Source organism: Nycticebus coucang, chromosome 13, assembly GCF_027406575.1.
Source record: "Nycticebus coucang isolate mNycCou1 chromosome 13, mNycCou1.pri, whole genome shotgun sequence".
NCBI classification, from domain to species: domain Eukaryota; kingdom Metazoa; phylum Chordata; class Mammalia; order Primates; family Lorisidae; genus Nycticebus; species Nycticebus coucang.
Window position 1 is genome coordinate 43,431,539 of NC_069792.1, and position 21,266 is coordinate 43,452,804.

The following is a 21,266-nucleotide window of genomic DNA, read 5'->3' on the forward strand; positions in this document are numbered from 1 at the left end:
ATAGTATTTATCACTCACGTGTTAAATTAGGTGTGCTTATTTAAATATATATGTTAATGATTTGTACACTGCTTAACACTATGTTCATTTTTGCTGTTATTACTTATTTTACCAACATATGATAGTATTGTAAACAGATGACCATATCTATGTGTGCTGTCTTCCTTTGCTCTTTTACCTCACATTCACTGAATGTCTATATGCCAAGCACTATCCTGAGCACTCAAAATGAATCAGTGACCAAAGCAGATTTTTTTTAATGTTATTTTCTTCCTACTGGTGAAAACTAATGAAAATTTTTCATGCTTTGAGTAAGTGACATTGGGAGGGAGTATTAGTCATCTATGCAGAGACTGTTTAGAGCCTTTTTTTTTTAGACAGAGTCTCACTATGTTGCCCCTTGTAGAGTGCTGTGGCATCACAGCTCACAGCAGCCTCAAATTCTTGGGCTTAAGTGATTGTCTTGGCTCAGCCTCCCAAGCAGCTGGGACTACAGGCGCCCACCATAATGCTGAGTTATTTTTTTGGTTGCAGTTGTCATTGTTCTTTACCAGGCCCAGGCTGGGCTCGAACCTGCCAGCCTCAGTGTATGTGGCTGGCGCCCTACCCACTGAGCTACGAGCGCCAAGCCTAGAGCCATTTCTTTCATAGAAATGAAGCTTGACTTGCAATTATCCTTTTTGAAGACTCACTTCCATACTCCTATCACTCTCACTGGGATATTTATGTTGATAAGTGGTAACAATGTTTAATTTGCCTTTGCTATTTTTACAGCTTAAAAAATGGAGCACCTTTGGATCCCTGGAAATGACACCTGAAACACAGCCATTCTCAGTGGTGATAGTAGATGATTGTGAAATTCTTAAAATCCCTGCACAGGAATATGCAAAATTAAAATTGGTATGACCACATCTAATTTAATATTAACTAATATGGGCATAAACTGAGGGTCAATTTTTCCTCTCTTTTCAAAAATGTCCATATCATTTTTTAAAAAAGTTTACAATTTATTTGATCTGGACAATAAAAGTGAGGCTTATTTGGTGAACATAATTTAAGCCTCTGCTAGAATGTATAGTGATGTGTAAATAAACTCTCTATGGATATATGGTAGATATATTTTGGCGTGTCTTTTGTTTTTTCATTAATTTCAAACTCATTCATTCATTCATTTTGAAATAGGTGTTTTGAGTGTCCATGGCATGTTGTATGTTAGAAGTACTAAGATGATAAGGCAGATAATAATGCTATTGCTTTCCGAATCTCTGAAGTCTACATTAAGGACAAAAATATGTGAGAGTGATTGTCATGCTATTTTCTAGTTAACAATAGACATCAAACTCAGAGCTGCATCAAGGTGTGGTAATAACTTAATCTTGACCCTTTCATTCAGCTGCCTTAAGATAACTTATTTACTTGGTATTTAATAATTTACTCTTTTTTTTTTTTTTGGAGACAGAGTCTCATTATGTCATCCTCAGTAGAGTGCTGTGGTGTCACAGCTCACAGCAACCTCCAACTCCTGAGCTTAGGCAATTCTCTTGCCTCAGCCTCCCAAGTAGCTGGGACTACAAGCACCTGCCACAATGCCCGGCTATTTTTTGTTGCAGTTTTGGAACCCACCACCCTCGGTATATGGGGCCAGCGCCCTACTCACTGAGCCACAGGCACAACCCAATAATTTACTCTTTTCTCATCAAATTCAAACTTTCCCTTTTTTCTTATTTCCTTTCTCCTGGATACCTGATGAAATTTGTATAAATAATGGGATTGGAAGTTTTCCATAGTCTTACTGTTTCATCTTTTTTAGATGCAGTCTAACCCTGTTGCAGGTCCTACGAAGTTCTGGCAAAAGGCTGATTGGGGTGTTCCTGTGGGGTGGAGCTGAGAAGACATCCATATTCTTGCTTGAGGTCTCCAATATTGGAGATTTTTTTGAGAAGGTGTTCTCAATGTTAGTGGTGCAGATGACTTGAAGAATTAAAATTCATTCAAAATCCATAGTGTCCATTTCTTTTGACTTTCAGAGTCACTGGCTTAAAAAAAAAGTGTTTTATTTGTCTTGTTTTTATTTCCTAACTATCAGTACCATTTACCTGATATTCTCATATAAAACTTTTGAGCATATTCTTTACTATAACAGGGTTCATAAAAAATACTAAAATATTTATAGAAGTAAAAAGTATTATAAAGGTAGGAAGATATAATTTTAGCAAGCACACCTCAAGATTAAAATTTCAATATGGCCGTGGTCATAAAGTGATGCTCCAATAAAATTCAAATGTGTTCCATACCTACTTTTATTCATAGATTCCTCTCTTTTCTTTTTCTGCCATTTATGTGCTATTTCCCTTTCTTTGTAAAATTCTTATTAATGCAATTTTGATAACATTATTTTTCAGGAAAAAATAAAACTTGAAAATGCACAAAAGTCGAGGTTAATCCGTAAGTGTCCCTATTATTCGGGATGGCCTACTTTAGCCATATATGAGCTGACTGATCTTATTAAATGGAAAAAATTTCCTCCCGGTCATGGTGAGTTTAATGAAATTTTTGAATCATTGTGTTTGCATAAGATTGTACTATTGGAATTTATAATTCTTCATAGTTGTAATATTTTTATATAATATGCCTTCATGTGGATAATTATCAAATTTATCTGATAATAATTTATACATTTAGATTTTTTCCTGGTTTTTATTAAAAATGATATAGTACTGACTGATGAATAGTCTCAAAACTAACCTCACTTCCACATCCCTTCCTAGTTCCTCAAAGTCCCTCAGTAGAACCCTCCTCTTGTTTCACATTGACAGTCACCATAAAGGCCAGATGGAAAAGGAGAAATACAATAGTAGGTTATAGCCAATTCTCCTTGTTCTCCCGGGTGGATAACTACTTAAGCAGAAAGTTTGCTAATCTGCACCTGTGCTAGACATATCAGTAAAAAAATATACAGAGAATGAGCAAGGTCTAGGTAAGAAATTGCAGTGAAGCACCTACATTTTTAATATTCAGCATGGCAAGGATGCATGGATTTCCTGGGTTATGTGTAGACCATAGGTGGCATAGGTGGACTGAGTCATTTTGCAAGATTTGTCCCTCCATAGAAGACAACTAATTGAGGGGTAATAGCAACACAAGAGGAACTACAGCAGGGTACGTCAAAGCTTTAGGGTCTCCTTCAGTGTAAAAACACAATTGCCCCACAAAAGACAGCCACAAACGAGAGAGAGGTTGTCACCTTGATGTTCTTTCCCTCTAGTCAAACTGTGCAAGAGCTGCCACCTTAATTATAATGGAAGAGGAAGTATTTGAAAGAAATATTTCTATGCCTCACCCTACAGAGCCATAATGGACACTTTCTTTTCTTCTTTTCTTGTCTTTTTTCCTTTTCTTTCTTTTTTTGAAAAAGGGTTTCACTCTGTTGCCCTGACTAGTGTTCAGTGGTATCATCTTAGCTCACTGCAATCTCAAACTCTTGGGCTCAAGTGAGTCTTGGGCTCTCAAAGTGCTAGGATTATAGGCATGAGCCACTGCACCCAACCTGTGAGGGACATTTTTAATTTAAGTTTGAGAATAAAATTCTAAAAAGATGGATCTGAGTGGCAAATTCTAGAAAGAGACTATTTTTAATATAAAAACATGGCAAAAGAAGTTACAGTATCTGCCTACACTATCTTTTGAGGGAAACCCTGTACAACAGGAAAGTGAGGTTCAGCACACTGGGAAGAGAGAATTTTATTATTGGAAAAAAGTAAATACAATTAGAGGCATATTTATGCTTCAAAGAACAGGGATATTCTAATAAAGTACTTAAATTTGGTGAGACTATAAATCTTTTCCCATATTTGTTACAAATTTTCCTTTAGTGCTTGCATTCATATTTTATTTATTACTTTTTGAAATGTCACATTTAAAGTAAGTTTAGTCAAACATATATATTTTTCTGGCTTATAAAATTGAATATTAGTATTGTAGTTTTCTTCATGAAGTATTTTTCCTAACAAGGTATAAATGCCACTTTTTCTTAGTCAAAAGAAATACAAGTAGAAAAATGGAAGGCAAGCAGTAAACTGACTTGTAAAAACTTGGGAGTCAGACTTTTCTAAATTCAGTCTATTTAATTGCATGGAAATGATTTTTTAAAATATGGGTGTTAGCGATTTGTCATAGGTTTCCCTGTTTGTATCAGAAATATCAAATTTATTCTTACATCACTTCCAGGGCTAGTCTTTATTAAAAATAATATCTCAGCCTTGCCAATCTGTCATTATATTAATATTTTTGAGGTGATGAAAAAGGAAGAAATAAATTATATTAAGGATATTTTAAATTATATGATACAAAAGAATATACAATGTATTTGACACAAATGAGAGTCATCTGTCTTCCAATCTAAAGTATCAATCTTAAGTATTTAAATTTGGGGGGAGGCTGAGGCGAGAGAATTGCTTAAGCCCAGGAGTTGGAGGTTGCTGTGAGCTGTGATGCTGCAGCACTCTACCCAGGGCAACAGCGTGAGGCTCTGTCTCAAAAAAATTAAAAATAAAAATAAAGAATTTAAATTTAGCATAACAGAGCTAAAAACATACTTGGAGACTAAATACAGTCTTTCTTAGACTAATGTTGAGGTCAAGTGTTTTTACTAAATGTATTAAAAAACAAAAAATAATGGTAGTCTTGAAGTTTCTATTTTATTGGACAATCTGTGATTATATGGAATATGTCGAAACTATATCATTTTCTCACTGATTCCTGAACATATTAATGTGTAGTTTATAAGTTTTACAAAACATTTACCCTCCTTAGAGAAGAATGATGATTTCATTAATGAGCACTAAAGCTGCCTTCAGCTCTAAAATACTGTGATTCTTATAAATAAATATATTTAGGTGAAGAAGAAGTTTATCAAACTAATCTAATTTTTGTTTATGGTAGTGACAAACTTGATATATCAAAGAAAAGCATGGATGATAATACTTCTTGATTTACTCAAAATTTATTTTGAATTTTTATCAGAAAATGTAGACAAGGCAGTTCAAGTTATGCTTTCGTTATTGGAGTTAAAAATGAGCAATAGCGTGATTTTCCAAAGCATAACTGTGTGTATTTTGATCTTATTTTAGCACTATGTATTAGATGAAGTTTCAGAAGGACTTAGGTAATTATTCAAAAAACCTAATAGAATTTAAGATCAATTCTTGACAATCTATGAAATAAGTAAAGCTAATTTCCGGTTCTGTCTGTTTTGTCGACGTAAGTCTTCCTACTTTCACTTCCTTTGCCAAGGGAGCCTGAATGTATGCAACATTGCTGCATTTTACCCTATCCATATAGTATCACATTATCTAAAGTTTTTTCAGGTGTTATTCTTTCACGGTGTAGCTGACTGGAAAATAACAACCAGCTTAGCTCACTAATCATACTGTTCCCTTATGTACCGTGTATGTAAGACATGATGGTAAATGAACTTGGAAAATATTTAATTACCTGTGTATGTTATTCTATTTTCTTGATTCTGTCAGTATGCCCCACCTTTCCCAGTAAGACTCCATATGGCAATCATCATCACTGGAAAACCTGGAAAAGTTATAGCAATCAATTCAGTTCTGAAAGATAAAGTATGTGAAAAAAATAATACTGTCAACAATAATGGTAATAGTCAAAATGTCTCTACTAGACTTCAAATTCCTCTAGAAGGAGCCCATCTTATCCTTTTATTATGCTAAAAAAGCATGTAAAGTGTGTAGGTACTTGAAAAAATTGTTGATAAATGAATGAATATTTTGATGTCGGTTTTTGCCCCTATACCAGAGATATGACTTATTTCTCCTATAATAAAATAATTTAACTCCTTGCTGCTAGATAGGTTGAGGATGCATTAACACTTAACATGTATTTTCTTCTTTTGAGGGAAATACTATTCACTGATTTAATATTATGGTATCTGAAATACATGTGTTATTAAATCTTCTGATTAAAACACATCTATTGCTTTACTATTTTTGAGTAGAAATTTACAAGAACTGTATCATCACAGTAAATCAACCATTAGGAATTATCAGGTGCTTAGTGTTTTAAACTAAAATACCATATAAAATAAAGCCAATATTGATTTGGGATGATGTTAAATAAGACAAACATTAGGAAGAATATTTCAAAATAACCAAGAGTAAATTTTAAATGTCTTACCACATAAAAAAAAAGTAAGTGAGGTGATGGCTATTAATCAGTGTGATTTAAGCATTCCACATTGTATATAAAATCATCACATTGTACCCCATAAATGTATACAATTATGATTTTAATTAAAAATTTAAAAACTCTGCACGAAAAATAAAAAAGGACAAACATTAGCATGGTATTAAAATAGACAACAATAGTTAATAGAAGTTTGAAAGTCTGTCCTCTTCTGTGAATCACATGAAGTAAAAGAATTTGTAGAATCTATCAACTAATTGTTTTTGTTTTTAGTCATTATGCCTAAATCTCACTATGTATGCAGCCAATTTACTACTATTTAGAATAATGAGAAATGGTATGATCACTGACAAATATAGTTCAAGCCTAATTTCCCTCCTACATTGTCATTACATGTATTTTTATTACTATCAGTGCCAGAAACAACTTTTGAAAGTCATGAATACTGTAGGTACATTGCTCAATCCCTTATTTGCAAAAGCTAGAAAAGCTAAAAACTACATCTTCTACAGCCTTTGTTTAATTTTTATTCTGACCTCTGTTCTGCCCAGTCAATATTCTTCTATAGCATTTGGAATAAGTCAGAGAGCTGCTTTATCTTCCAAACATGGTGATGAGCATGAGAGTTTCAATGTTCAGTGCCTAGTATCATGAGTGATGAGTGGAATGAAGCAGGTGGAGTGAGGCTTTCTTTAGAAAAGCTCTATATTGTCAGTGGGCTTTTCCTCTGAGTGTTTAATTTCCTTCTCTACAGTACTGAAATCTTATTTGATGACTCTTCTAGTAGAGCTTTGCTTACATTAGATAAAAGGAATCTGTTGCCCATACTTATGAACAAGATAATGGGCTATGCAATGGTTGTCCATTGATCAATGATCACCTTTGTGAATCGGCACATTTTTAGTTTTTTCATTTGCCTTTATTCAAAATTTTTGTCGAAAATCTACTACGTATATAACACTATGATAGATGCTTTTGTGGTATAAGGAGAAATGCATTTTAAAGTCTTAAAATCAAATATTGGATAATATAATGTATTCATTACTATGTAGGACAGTTTTGATTTTTGATCTCAAAAGTTTAAATAATGAGGAAAATATAAAAGAGCGTAATTTATGTATTTGCAAAAAATTCAAAGAGGTGGGATTAGAAGAGTGTAATTTTAAACTAATGAGGCAAATACAAATATCATGTATTAAAATAATTTTCAATATCTCATGGACATATATATATTATCTACCATGATAAAAATTCAATGATTATTTTTCAACAAATAAAGTAGAAACTGAATGGGAGAGAGGATTGTTGGATATGATTGGTCATTAGGTGCTCTCACCACCTCTAGCATCAAAACAAACCTTTTGTAGTATTTCTTAGAGGTACTCAACTACAGACCACCTCTGTCTCTAGTCTCAAGACTTTGTGGGTATAGGCCATTATTTACAAATGTTCAAGGGAGAGTTGCTTGTTTTTTCTTACTCATCATTCGAGTTAATGATAGCTTCCTGAATTTGCTCACTTCACTTTGGCTACATATATATATATTTTTTTGTAGAGACAGAGTCTCACTGTACCGCCCTCGGGTAGAGTGCCGTGGCATCACATGGCTCACAACAACCTCTAATTCTTGGGCTTACCTGATTCTCTTGCCTCAGCCTCCCAAGCAGCTGGGACTACAGGCGACCGCCACAACGCCCGGCTATTTTTTTGTTGCAGTTTGGCTGGGGCTGGGTTTGAACCCGCCACCCTCGGCATATGGGGCCGGCGCCCTACTCATTGAGCCACAGGCGCCGCCATGGCTACATATTTTTAATTCAAGTTTTCATCCATAGTCCCGGTACTACACAGTGAATTTGTATTTACCTCATAGGTTGTAAAAACACATTTTCCCCCATCACTCTCATTGGGTTATTGAAACTCAAGTCCTTGGCTGTTGTCATCTTACCACTTACCACTTTTTTCAGCTTTGACTTTTTTTATTATTAAAAGACGTATGGCCCTTTTCTTGCCAGGCATCCTCGAGTGAGTGACATTGTCTTTAAACCCTGGGTGGCAATCCCTGACGCACCACCGTGATGCCCAGGGAAGACAGGGCGGCCTAGAAGTCCAAGTACTTCCTTCAGATCATCCAACTTTTGGAGGATTATCCAAAATGTTTCACTGTGGGAGCAATGTGGGCTCCAAGCAGATACAGAAGATATGTATGTCCCTTTGAGGAAGGCTGTGGTGCTGATGTGTAAGAACACCATGATGCACCAGGCCATCCGAGGGCTTCCAGAAAACAACCCAGCTCTGGAGGAACTGTTGCCTTATATCCAGGGAAATGCAGGCTTTGTGTTCACCAAAGAGGACCTCACTGAAATCAGGGGCATGCTGCTGACCAATAAGGGGCAGCTGCCATCCTTGCTGGCACAATTTCTCCAAGTCACTGTGCCAGCCCAGAACACTGGTCTGGGGCCAAAGAAGACCTCCTTCTTCCAGGCTTTAGGTATCACTACTAAAATCTCCAGGGGCACCATTGAAATCTTGAGTGATGTGCGGCTGATTAAGACTGAAGACAAAGTGGGAGGCAGCGAAGCCACACTGTTCAACATGCTGAAAATCTCCCCTTTCTCCTTTGCTCTGGTCATTCAGCAGGTGTTTGACAATGGTAGCATCTACAACCCTGAAGTGCTTGACATTACAGAGGAAACTGCATTCTCAATTCCTGGAGGGTGTCTGTAATGTTGCCAGTGTTCCTCTGCAGATTGATTACCCAGTTGTTGCATCAGTACCCCATTCTATCATCAATGGTTACAAGAGAGTCCCAGCTTTGTCTATGGAGACTGATTACACCTTCCACTTGCTGAAAAGGTCTTGACTGATCCATCTGCCCTGTGGCTGCTGCCCCTGTGGCTGCTACCACACTGCTACTCCTGCTACCACTGCAGCCCCAGCCAAGGTTGAAGCCAAAGAAGAGTTGGAGGAGTCGGACAAGGATATGGGATTTGGTCTCTTGGACTAATCAGCAAAAAGAGCAAACTCGGCCAGCTTTATTTTAAGAACAGACAAATAAAGGCTTACTTCTGTTAAAAGTTAAAAAAAAAAAATCTATGGTGAAATTGATCCATTAAGATACAAATGCAGAATGTGTACATTTTATTACTTTATTTTCCAAATAAAATTTTCAAGATTACTTAAGTATAATCTAATTTTTCAACATTGGCTTTTCTGTGTTAGAAAGTTTTACAATTTAAGAACCTTTAATTTTTTTTCAGTGGGATTGACTTTCTTTTTTTTATAACTCTTTCCTTATATTTTGATAAAATATATTTTTGCTGGAGTAATAATCTGTAATAAAAATATGTGATGGGGCGGCTCCTGTGGCTCAGTGAGTGGGCCGCTGGCCCCATGTGCCAAGGGTGGCGGGTTCAAACCCAGCCGCGGCCAAACTGCAACAAAAAAATAGCCGGGCATTGTGCGCCTGTAGTCCCAGCTTGCTCGGGAGAATCGCGTAAGCCCAAGAGTTAAGAGGTTGCTGTGAGCCGTGTGACGCCACGGCACTCTACCCAAGGGCGGTACAGTGAGACTCTGTCTCTACAAAAAAAAAAAAAAAATATGTGATGACTATATAAAATTTAATCATTTGATTAACATTCCTTGACAATGGCTTCTACTGTTATTGCTATAGAAGCTTTAATAATGAATCTCAGAAATAGTGTGGCAGGAAATATTAAAATAAAATGTTATAACTATGCACTATAAAACTATTGATTTTGTTCTCCATTGATTTGGTAATTTGACAAAAATATACTTATATTCATAGTATATATTCGAACATCCTTTGTAGAAAGTATCTTTCTTAGAGTTCAGTCCTCTAATTTTGTTAATAGTGTAGTAAAGGTGAACAATATGTTAAAACAGTTATGTAAAGTAAAAATTGTTGCTTATTTAAATAATTATCCAGCTGCTAGAGTAATTAAATTAAAACAAGAATTTATTTAATGAATTCAAGTCCCATGGAAGTAGATAAGATATAATTAAACATTTTTTAATGACAGAACACTCATCTATTCAAATTCCCCATGAGTAAATAGAACTTGTCATCAGTAACCCAGGCAACTGCGGGAGCTCTTTATAGAGCACTTTCCTTTTGTTCTTTCTGCTTTCCACAAATGACCATTACTTCTTGTATATTGTCATGACAAAAATTATATATCCTATTATGGTAATTAACTTTTGCTATCTTTCTATCTCCTGACAGAAATAAAGCTGCATTTCTCTCCACCTAAAACAATGACATAATTTCATTTTCTCACATTTTAAGCAAAACAAATATATGAAAACAAATTAAAATCTTTTCTAACAAAAGAAATATGTTATCATTTCAATCTATAGAAATGTTGAATTAAAAATACCATCCTATTTTAATAACAGTAACTTTGACATTTTTCAAAGTAGAACATCTTTAAATTTTAACTTCAATACTGCTTTATAAATATTACTTATAATTAAACCATCAAAAATGATTATTAATGCTTGACAATATTGATTGCCCTTTTTCTGCTTTCCCGGATGTACTAGACATTCTGTAATAAGCTTATAATCAAGTACAATTATAATATAATCTGATTACTAAAAACCTAAAACAATCCCTTAATAAAAGAGCAATTTTTATTGGATCCTGTGATGTACCATCTTTATCTCCCATCTGCAAAATACATTAAGATAAGTCCTTGCCATCTTGGGCTTGATAGTTTATGTAATCTTTAATGATACTTGCTCTGGGGTATGGTTTCTGCTTGTAAGGTTTCTTTACACTTCGTAAGATAAGATGAACAAAGACAGAGTCTAGAATAATAGAAGTAGTCACTTATGTCTGTGGATTTTGCTGTGTTAACAGATTTTAAGGAGGGAGGAAGGCAAAAAATACAAAAATAGAAAATATATTCTTTTATTTGCTTCCAAATTTTAAGGCCCAGCTCATTAGTGTATGAAAGCCAACAACCAAAGGGTTCCTTTTGTGAATGGTGGCATCTTGAGTTGTCTAACAAGATGAAATTAGAAAGCAGGAATAACTTTTGAAATAATAATTAGAACCAATGTGTACATAATTTGGTAAAACTGTCCTGATCAATGATGACCATTTCTTTTCCATTGTATGCCTTATGGCTAAAAAAAGAGAAGTAAAAGATTTAAAACCACAGAGTTTAGGCTACAATTATAGTTTAGCCCTCTAATTCTGTTAATAGTATAGTAAAGGTGAACAATATGTTAAACAGTTGTGGAAAGTAAAAATTACTGCTTATTTAAATAATTATTGTTAAAGTATAATATAATTTAAATTTTATTATCACAAATGGGTTTTTCAATAATAGAACAATGTTTTCCATTAAAAATATAATTAGAATATATAATTCTAAATTTCCTTGTTGCTACATTTAAACTTGTAGCTACATTTAAAAAGTAAAAGAAGCAGATGAAATGAAATTTAATAATGTTATTTAATTCAATACATATAGCTAATTCCAACATGTAATCAATATAAAATAATTATATCCTTTAAATCTTGTTTTATGTCAAGTTTTCATATTAAGTCTTCAAAATCTAATGTGTATTTTACACTTACAATATCTCTGTTTGGCCTGGCCACGTATCTAATGCTCAGTAGCTACATGTGACTAGTGGCTACCATATTGGATAGCCCAGCTTTAGAACATGAAATACTCTTTTGATATTGTTAAACAGTGCAGAGGAAAAAGATTGGTATATCATTTCTATAAATAGATTTCTATAATTGGATTTTTGAAACTATCAGTAAAGATTAACTTTATGTTTGCTTTTTAAAGATCTTATAAATCATTTTAATGGCTACTTCCTAAAATGTTACTATAACTAAAATAGTAAACTATGTCAATATAGGTTCATTTGGTATTTTTACCTTGACATTTGAATGTCCCCAATTTCTCTGGAATGATTTATGTACAGATGTATTTGTGAGTGTGTGGGCACGTTAAAATTATCTCAGGAAAATGAAAACATATTTACAAGCAACATTTTTGTTTTTATTTTAAAATAGACTATATTAGACTCATAAATATATCTATTAGGATATGAAGATTATGAATTACATATCACAAATCTTTTTTTTTTTTTTTTTTTTTTTGGCCGGGGCTGGGTTTGAACCCGCCACCTCCGGCATATGGGACCGGCGCCCTACCCCTTGAGCCACAGGCGCCGCCCTACATATCACAAATCTTAATCTTCATGGATATTAATGGACCTCATAAAGTGATATTTACATCTCTAAAATTATTAATATAGAATTTTACAAGCTAAATTACATTCTAAATACATAAGGAAATAATATTTACAGGCATTTATAATAATTTATTTGAGAAAGTAATCTTTAAATTGTTTATTAAATATTGTTTTTATATTGAGATTATAATTCCACAACTATGCTTTTAAACTTTTTAAATAATAAAAGCAATTTGATATTCTCCAAAGCTGGACATCAATTGTAAATAAACTATATGTATTTATAGTTTTATTTCTATATATATAAATTTATAAAATTATATATATATAATTTATATTATATGTTTGGAACCTATAAAATTATCCTCTCCTCAAGAAAATAGTATTAGCTGATTAGTTTCTTACGAAAATTACACAAGTCCTTTTTAGATAATGTTACTTCTAAGCACAGTGAATGCTTCTTTTTTTTTTTTTTTTTTTTTTTTTTTGTAGAGACAGAGTCTCACTTCATCGCCCTTGGTAGAGTGCCGTGGCGTCACACAGCTCACAGCAACCTCCAACTCCTAGGCTTAGGCGATTCTCTTGCCTCAGCCTCCCAAGTAGCTGGGATTACAGGCGCCCGCCACAACACCCGGCTATTTTTTTTTGTTGTTGCAGTTTGGCCGGGGCCGGGTTTGAACCCACCACCCTCGGCATGTGGGGCCGGCGCCCTACCCGCTGAGCCACAGGTGCCGCCCACAGTGAATGCTTCTAAAAGTGCTACTCCAGAACAGCCATTCTAACTAGAATAAGATGACCTATTTCTTCTAAATTTCAAATCATCTCTACTTCTATACTCTACTATATCTGCCATTTGTTGGCACCTAAAATTGGTGCTATCTACTGTTAGTTTTGGTCTTTATTTATTTATTTTTTTTTTAGTTTTGGTCTTTAAATTACAGATTTTCCTCCAAATTTCTCAGAGGCAGCTATGTTTCCAGTGATACTGCTTTCTGTGATTATATTTGTAAATATCTTAATATGACTTCGGAATATATAATACTCTATGTGAATATTGTGTAATGCCTAAACTGATTCCTGCTCAAATTATTATCTGTGAAAAGTTTTCATAGGCTTCCACAGTTTCAACAAAGCAAAATGTGCGTCTGCATCTGTGTTTGTATTTATATCTATACCTATGTCATCTCCGCTTACGTATCAATTTCATCTCTTATCTCCTCTATATCTACCTCCATCTGTATCTCATTTTATCATCTATCTATCTATCATGTCTATATCTAATTAATCATCTTCTGAACTAGAGACGTATTGTGATACTCATTTTTCAAAAGCAAGTCACTCTTTTCTTGATTTCTTTCCCCTTAAAGCACCCACATCAGTATTTTGAGATAAATATCTTTAAGAAAATCATCACTAACTCCAAGGTATAGGTAATATATGTGCAATGTTTTGTATTCTCTTGGGACAAAAGCTACATGATTAGTTTGATTTCTTTGAAAATTCCCAATCCTGAGTTTATATCAAATATTATCTTTATTTAAGGCTTTCAAAGCTATGAGTTTATGATAAAAATAGTCAGATATTCAGATTCCATGAAATACAGTATATTTTTAAATTACTTATAAAGACAGTAAAATAAGACTCTGCTAGGACTATCTGTCTTTTCTGACTATAGCATTCTTATTTACTATTTAAATTTTTTTTGTATTTCTAAAGCAAGAACCACATAAGTAATTTTTCATAATTTTCTATGTTGATATTTTAACTTAATAAATAATAGTGTTTTTGGATGTTTTTATTAAATCTAGGATTTTAAATGACTTATAAATCTCAGAAAATAATACTACACAAAGGTTCTTTTTTGAATCAACACTAATCTTGGGTCGGTAGAGGGCAGCCATGTTAAAAACCTGCATTTCTCTTCTAGTTTCTTTAGATTTCCAAATTTTACAGGAGGTTTTAGGGAGATAGTAATAGCTATGAGATTAGCATTTGCTCACCTAAAACTTAGACATTCACATAAATTTAGGATTAAGTGACATAATGTTTGTTTCTTTTTAAATTTTTTTAGCATTTAATTTTCGACCGTATTTGTGATGGTAGTGCCATTTTCTGATGTTTATTTTAATATAATCCATTCTTCAAGCAGAAAGATTGGTAAGGCCTAATATTAAAATGCCATATATTCCTTCTATTTCAGAAAGGACAAGTGATGTTGATCTAGGAAAAGTGTGTTGCTTTTTGCACATATTATTTAATATATTTATGTTTGTTTGACAAATGTTATATTAGAAAATATTATGAGGACTTATCTGGAGAAAATATTTGCCATAGAATGTAAAACAATCAAATTTGAGTTGCTATCCAAAATGAAATGACATAGGTCCAAATGATGTAATGGTCTTTATTCTGGAATATTACACAGAAAATTTGGTTTATGTGCTTAAGAAGTTATTCTCAAAAAGGACTTGGGTTCCCTATTGTGCCATTTTTTAAATATTTAAGACAAGCTGAAAGAGAAGAAATAAAATGTACATGAATAAATTCTTCCACAATAAAGGAACTATCAATAGGTTTTTAATGCATGCATGCAGGTTGTGTTGTTTTGTCACTTAATTACCTCACCCTCTCATTCAGTTCTGTCATTTAGCAAACATTCTTAACCACTTATTCAGTCAGTGTCTTATACAAGAAGTACCTTTGGAAATGAAGTGTGGCGGCGCCTTTAGCTCAGTGAGTAGGGTGCAGGCCACATACACTGAAGCTGGTGGTTCGAACCTGGTCCAGGCCTGCTAAAACAACAGTGAAAACTGCATGACAACAAAAAATAGCCAGTGTTGTGACAGGCACCTGTAGTCCCAGGTACTTCAGAAGTTGAAGCAAGAGAATTGCGTAAGCCCAAGAGTTGGAGGTTTCTGTGAACTGTGACGCCAAGGCACTCTACCTAGGGCGACAGCTTGACATTCAGTCTCAAAAAAAAAAAAAAAAAAAGACAATGAAAGTGAAGTGTCTTTGAAGTTTGTCTTTATCTTAGGGAGATCTGATAAATCCTATTTTATTCTTATGTTCCCTTTACTAGATTAGAAGAAGTGACATATGGAACTTTAAAATGACTTTTTTGTTGTTGTTGTTGTTGTTGTTTTGTTTTTTTGTGGTTTTTGGCTGGGGCTAGGTTTGAACCCACCACCTCCGGCATATGGGACCGGCGCCCTACTCCTTGAGCCACAGGCACAGCCCTAAAATGACTTGTTTTTAAATAGAAAAAATATATAAAATTAAGTAGTTACATAAGTTTAATACTTTTAATATTTTAGCTCCTGTTCGTATATAATGACAGTAGAGAAAATATGTCAGGAACAAAAATAATTTCAATAATTATTGCCTTTACCCCCATTTTGTACCTCATATTTTTTGGCCAAAATTGTTGATTTTACTTTGTCTGTCTTTGAAGACTGATAAGAATAGCCTTTTTTTTGAATATTGGAGAGATTCTTGCTGAGCACCAAAAGCACATGTAATAATAGTTTGACTGTTTTAATGTACCTAAAATTAGTTAATTTGATTATTTTTTCAAAGAGCAGATGATACCAATGTTCTTTTTCAAATTCAGTATGATATGAAAGCTAAAACTGGCAAAGATGCTACAACAAAGGACTATTTACTGATCTAAAATGTGATTATCATATAAAAAATTTAAAAATTATATTGAGAAACATAATCTAACAACACTTTAAAGAATAAAACACCAAAACAAAATTGATTTATTCTGTGAATTCCATGAGGTAGGTCAATTAAACAAAAGCTACTATTATATTTCTTTAAAATATATGTCCTGGGAGAAAAATCACATTTTTATCTTCAGGTCAACTGAAAAGTATTTGAAGAAAATCATACTGTATTTCTGACATCCATTCTCAATATAGAAAGAATAGTTGAAAAATTCCATGGTATGATAACACGATCTGTATCTCTATATCTCAAAAACAAGTCTGCTGCCTTCTGAATGGTAAACACCTAAGCTTGCTAATATTTTTAAGTAAAATAAATAATAAATCTGGAGTTGTGAAAAAGGAATGTAATATAATTATTATTTTCTTATGATATTATGTAATTGAATATTTGTGAAAAGTCAATGAAAAAATTATTAAGGAATATGGAATTAAGTGAGGTGAAAGATTGTAAGATTAATAAAGTTATATTGTAATAGCTATTTATGAAATTTAAAGGAAGATGGCATTATATATAAGTATATATTACATACACATAATAGCAACTGAATATACTAAGTACCTAGAAATAAGCTTAACAAGAAAGCTGAACATACTGTATGAAATAAATAAAACTCAACTGAGTTATATAAAATAAAGCTACAACTGAGACAGAACTTATTAGCGGATAAGAAAAAACATTACTGCAAAGATGTCTTTTATCTCTGAATTTGTTAGATTAATGTAAAGTTAAGAAAATAGCAATATGAATTTTTTATGTTGATATTAATTTCAATATGGCAAATTAAATAAGCAAAAATACTTTTAAAATACTGAGAGAATATAACAAATATTTTATTTGGTGGGCAAACTAATCGAGGACTAAGAAAGCAAAAACTATATGTTTGAAAATTTGGCATAATATAGAGATGTTAGTTATTTCAAGACTGTAGAGAAATATAGTGGATTAAATATTTTATTTTGGGTGAATAATGATCAGAGACAAATACATTCCAGGTTTATCATAAGCCTCTATGTAAGCTGTGATATCTTAACATTGCTATAAAAAAACTTCCACATTTATTTTCTAATCTTTGGTGGAGGAGGCCCTTTTGGCTAGTGTTTTTTTCTGTTTGTGGTACTATAGAAGAATAGCTGAAGCTGGGTAATTTATTAACAAAAGAGGTTTATTTGGCTCCAGTTCTGAAGACTATACAAGAAGCATAGCACCAGTGCCAACTTGACTTTTGGTGAAGGCCTCATATTGCCTCCAATATAGAGGAGGGTGAAGGAGAGCCCAAATGTAGAGAGATCACATGGAGACAGAGGAGAGTACCGGGGAGTGCCAGGCTTTTTTTAACCATATCTCACAAAAACCAGCAGTGAGAACTCAGTCTCCACAAGGCCCCAGAGATGACATTATCTATATTCTGTGACAAAACACCTCTCATTGGGCTGCACTTCCAACTTTGGGGATTAAAGTTCAACGTGAGGTATAGGGGGCAACAATATAGCTACTGGGAAAAGTAGGAGGGAGTGGAGGATGAAGGAAGATTAGTTAATGCATACAAAAACATAATTATGCAGAAACAATAATTGTTAGTGTTTGATAGTACAGCAGGGCAATAATAGGTTATACTTTATTGTATATGCCAACATAGCTAGATATTTAGAATGTTCCCAACACAAAGATATGATAAATATTTGAATTGATGGACTTTCTTACACCCTGATTGATAATTTCACATTGTGTGAATGTATCGAAACATCCATGATATGCCCCATAAATTTGCACAATTATATATCAATTAAAAAATAAAAGTAATGAAATAGAAAGAGATGAAAGAAATTGAAATATTCATCTCAGAAATTAAAAAAATTATCCTGCATACCAAAAGTTTTTATAAATAAGATGGTGACATAAGAATAGCAAGCTGATGAATTTGTTACACGTACAAGAAAAAAATTTTCTTTATATACAAATGACTCTTATTAATGAATAGTAGAACCTCAAGAGAGTGAAAAGAGAGAGAGTTAAAAGAATGAAAAGACAATTTCCAATGGGAACAAAAACTCATGCATAACTCAACTTGATTTATAATTTTGGAAATACTTTGAATTTTCCACCTATATATTGTCAAGTATTCAAAAGTTCATAAATACACAAGAATGTCCAGGAAGTTAGAATACAAAAATCTTAGGCATTTTAGTTAGGCATCTCAGTTGATGTAACATGTGTCAAGAAAATTTGACCCAAACTATAAAAAATAAAAATCTTTACACTAGTAAAGTTTATTTCTAAAAATTTATACCGCCAGTATACCCACACTTGAGATAGATACACAATATATATGTATTTTTTATTTTAGGCCACTGTGAGGGTACAAACAACTAGATTGTATGTATTCAGTTGGGAGAGTCCTGTTGTAGTTGTGTCTCACACCCAAGAGGTTTGCCATATACCTTTACATTGTGGCAATTAAGTGGGAGCACACCAATCTCCTGTCTCCTCCCCTCTCATGCCTGCCTTGTTATCCCTCCCCCCAACTTGAATTGAATGAGTTTTTCTCTTATGTGGGAATGTATCAGATAAAATGCTGGCTTCATACTAGTATCAAGTATATTGGATATTTGATTTTCCATTATTGTTATACTTTCATAAGAAGAATGTGTTTCAACTCCGTCCAGGTTAATGAAAAAGATGTAAAGCTATCTTTTTCATGGCTGTATAGTATTCCATGCTGTACACTTGTCATAGTGTGTTAATCCATTTCTGGGTTGATGGAGGTTTTTCTCTTTATATTTGGTTTAATTCCCTTCTATAGTATCTTAATGTGGTGGCCGATGTTGCTGATTTGAGATTGTTCTTTTCTAATCTAGCCATTTATGCTATTTCCTCTAACTGTGGTTTTGATGTATATACACATATATTGGTATGTTCTTTATTTTTATTTCACTCTAAATGTTTCTAATTTTCCAGTGAATTTCTCCTTGGTCCATGGGTTATTTGGAAATATGTTATTAATTTCTAAGTATTTTGTATTTTTCCAGATAGCTTTTAGTTAATTTTTTAATTCCATTTCATTTTAGTCAAAGAACATATTTTGCATTTCAATCACTTTATCTTTATTAAAACCTGTTTCATGGCCCAGAATATGGTTTATGCTTGTAAGTGTTCTATATGCTTTTGTAAACAATATTTATTCTTCTATTATTGAGTGTTTTAATTTTAATTAAACATTGAATGAATTTTTTTTGTAATTACTTCTTCAAATGGCTATTTCTTTTTGTGGAGTAAACCAATTTCATGTTTATTAGGCCTATTGAATTTATCTCACATCTCTCTATTGTTTTGTTAGGAGTGTGTGTGTGTGTGTGCGTGTGGATGTGTGTGTATGTATGTGTGTGCACACTTGATTTTTTTCTCCCTGTGTCTTATTTTATATAATTTCTGTAGCCTATCTTCAAGTTCATTAGTTTTTTTTCTGCAGGGTTTAATGTACTATACACTAATTTCATTATATTTTTCATGGCAGACATTTTAGTTTTTGTCTCTAAAAATTCAATTTGGTTTTTTTTTAAATAAATTTTTTTTGAGCTTTTGATGTTTTCATGTCTTATTTTTAATCTTTTTCAAGCAGGTTATAAACAGTGTTTAGTTTAGTTCTAATTTTCCCCAGTACCAAGGCAAAATTCTACTGCCTTCTATCTAATGCATCATGAATTTTGAGGATTTATATGCAGAACTCAATCTAATAAGAAAGAAACTATTCTTAGCTGTGTGTGCACATCAAAGATTGTCCCTGTAATAATTTTGGATACTTTTTTCCTCTAGCCTGAGGAGCTGCTATCACATGCAAGGATGCTCAGTACTCCTTTCATGGCATGAAGTTCCAGAGGCAGGAAATAGAAAAACAAGACAGAAATAAAGAGGTTGATACTGAAATACCAGGAAAACATTTTGGAAAGGGAGGAGAGAGGGCAGAAGAAAGACACAGAAATAGGGAGGGAGAGATTTGAAATTAATATAGAAGTTGACAAAATCCCAGAAATATATATTCTATCTGGTTGATGGCATAGAGCCTCGGTCAAATTTTAGGCAAGGGAGGAGCAAAGATATGTGTGACAAATGTTAGATCACACACCTTAGCATAATCTTCCTTTGAAGTGTCATTTAGCCCTTCATTTTATGGAAGACTGACACCAAAACGTGTGTTTTGGGAGGGCCAAAAAAGCTTATAATATAAGAGAGGAGGATAATGAAAATGAAAGAATCTTGGAGCAAAGAATTTTTAAGCAATTAAAAGAAGAGTAAACCAAATTATGAGGTAATTAAAGTGAGAAGAGCACGTTGATAATAATATGTGTACAATGCAGTAGTCTTATAAATCACAGCACAAGATCTTGGAAGACAGGTGGCCCTTCAGTCAGAGAGAGCACAAAGGATATTGAAAAAGGAGCACTTTATTTTACTTTAAGATGACTCTACTCACCTTCAACAGAGAGGAGGAAGCAAGGCATTGGTAATAAATAAATGCTTCGGGCAGAAGTGCAGATGGCCAGTGTGGACAACAAAACCTGGGCCTGATAAAAGGTAGTGAACCTGACATCCCCAAAGGTATTTTGTACATTGTTCTAAATGCCTTGCCTGGAGTAATAAAACCAACAAGCAATGAAGATAGTTTTCTTTTCCACTCACAATACTTGTAGAATTTTTACCTCACATAAATGGAGCTTCAATAGGTACTCATTTGAGAAATAATAAATGAATAAGCATAAAATAATTTTATCTCTTTGGAAAATTCCTAATATGCAGAAAAATTGTAAGACATAATAACAAAACTGTTACCAGAATTGCATAGCCATAAGGAAAATATACTTTGAATAGATACGTGATAAATCCATAAGTTATAGGAAATTAATGTATTTTTACCCTAATTTCATTCTTTCTACTTTCATTAACAAATCTTTATTGATTGCAAAATAAGAATACTCTGTAAAAATAAAATTAAGACTGCATGTAGTAGGGGTTAAATTAATCATTCAGGAAAAAGAGAGTCTATGTAACTCATAAAACTTCATATTGTATTCAAGGGGTGATAAGGGTAATGCATA

At 33.3% G+C, this 21,266-nt stretch overlaps 1 protein-coding gene and 1 pseudogene across 1 annotated transcript in view; both read left to right on the top strand.

Annotated features, from left to right (window-relative positions):
- The window catches only part of CNBD1 (cyclic nucleotide binding domain containing 1), a 412,528-nt gene that overhangs the window by 317,629 nt on the left and 73,633 nt on the right, over positions 1–21,266 (top strand). Inside the window, exons 7-8 of the mRNA XM_053558669.1 lie at positions 775–900; positions 2,403–2,535. Coding sequence (XP_053414644.1) covers positions 775–900; positions 2,403–2,535 — 259 coding nt within the window. The remainder of the gene's footprint in view (positions 1–774; positions 901–2,402; positions 2,536–21,266) is intronic.
- LOC128563969 (60S acidic ribosomal protein P0-like) lies at positions 8,280–9,271 on the top strand (annotated as a pseudogene).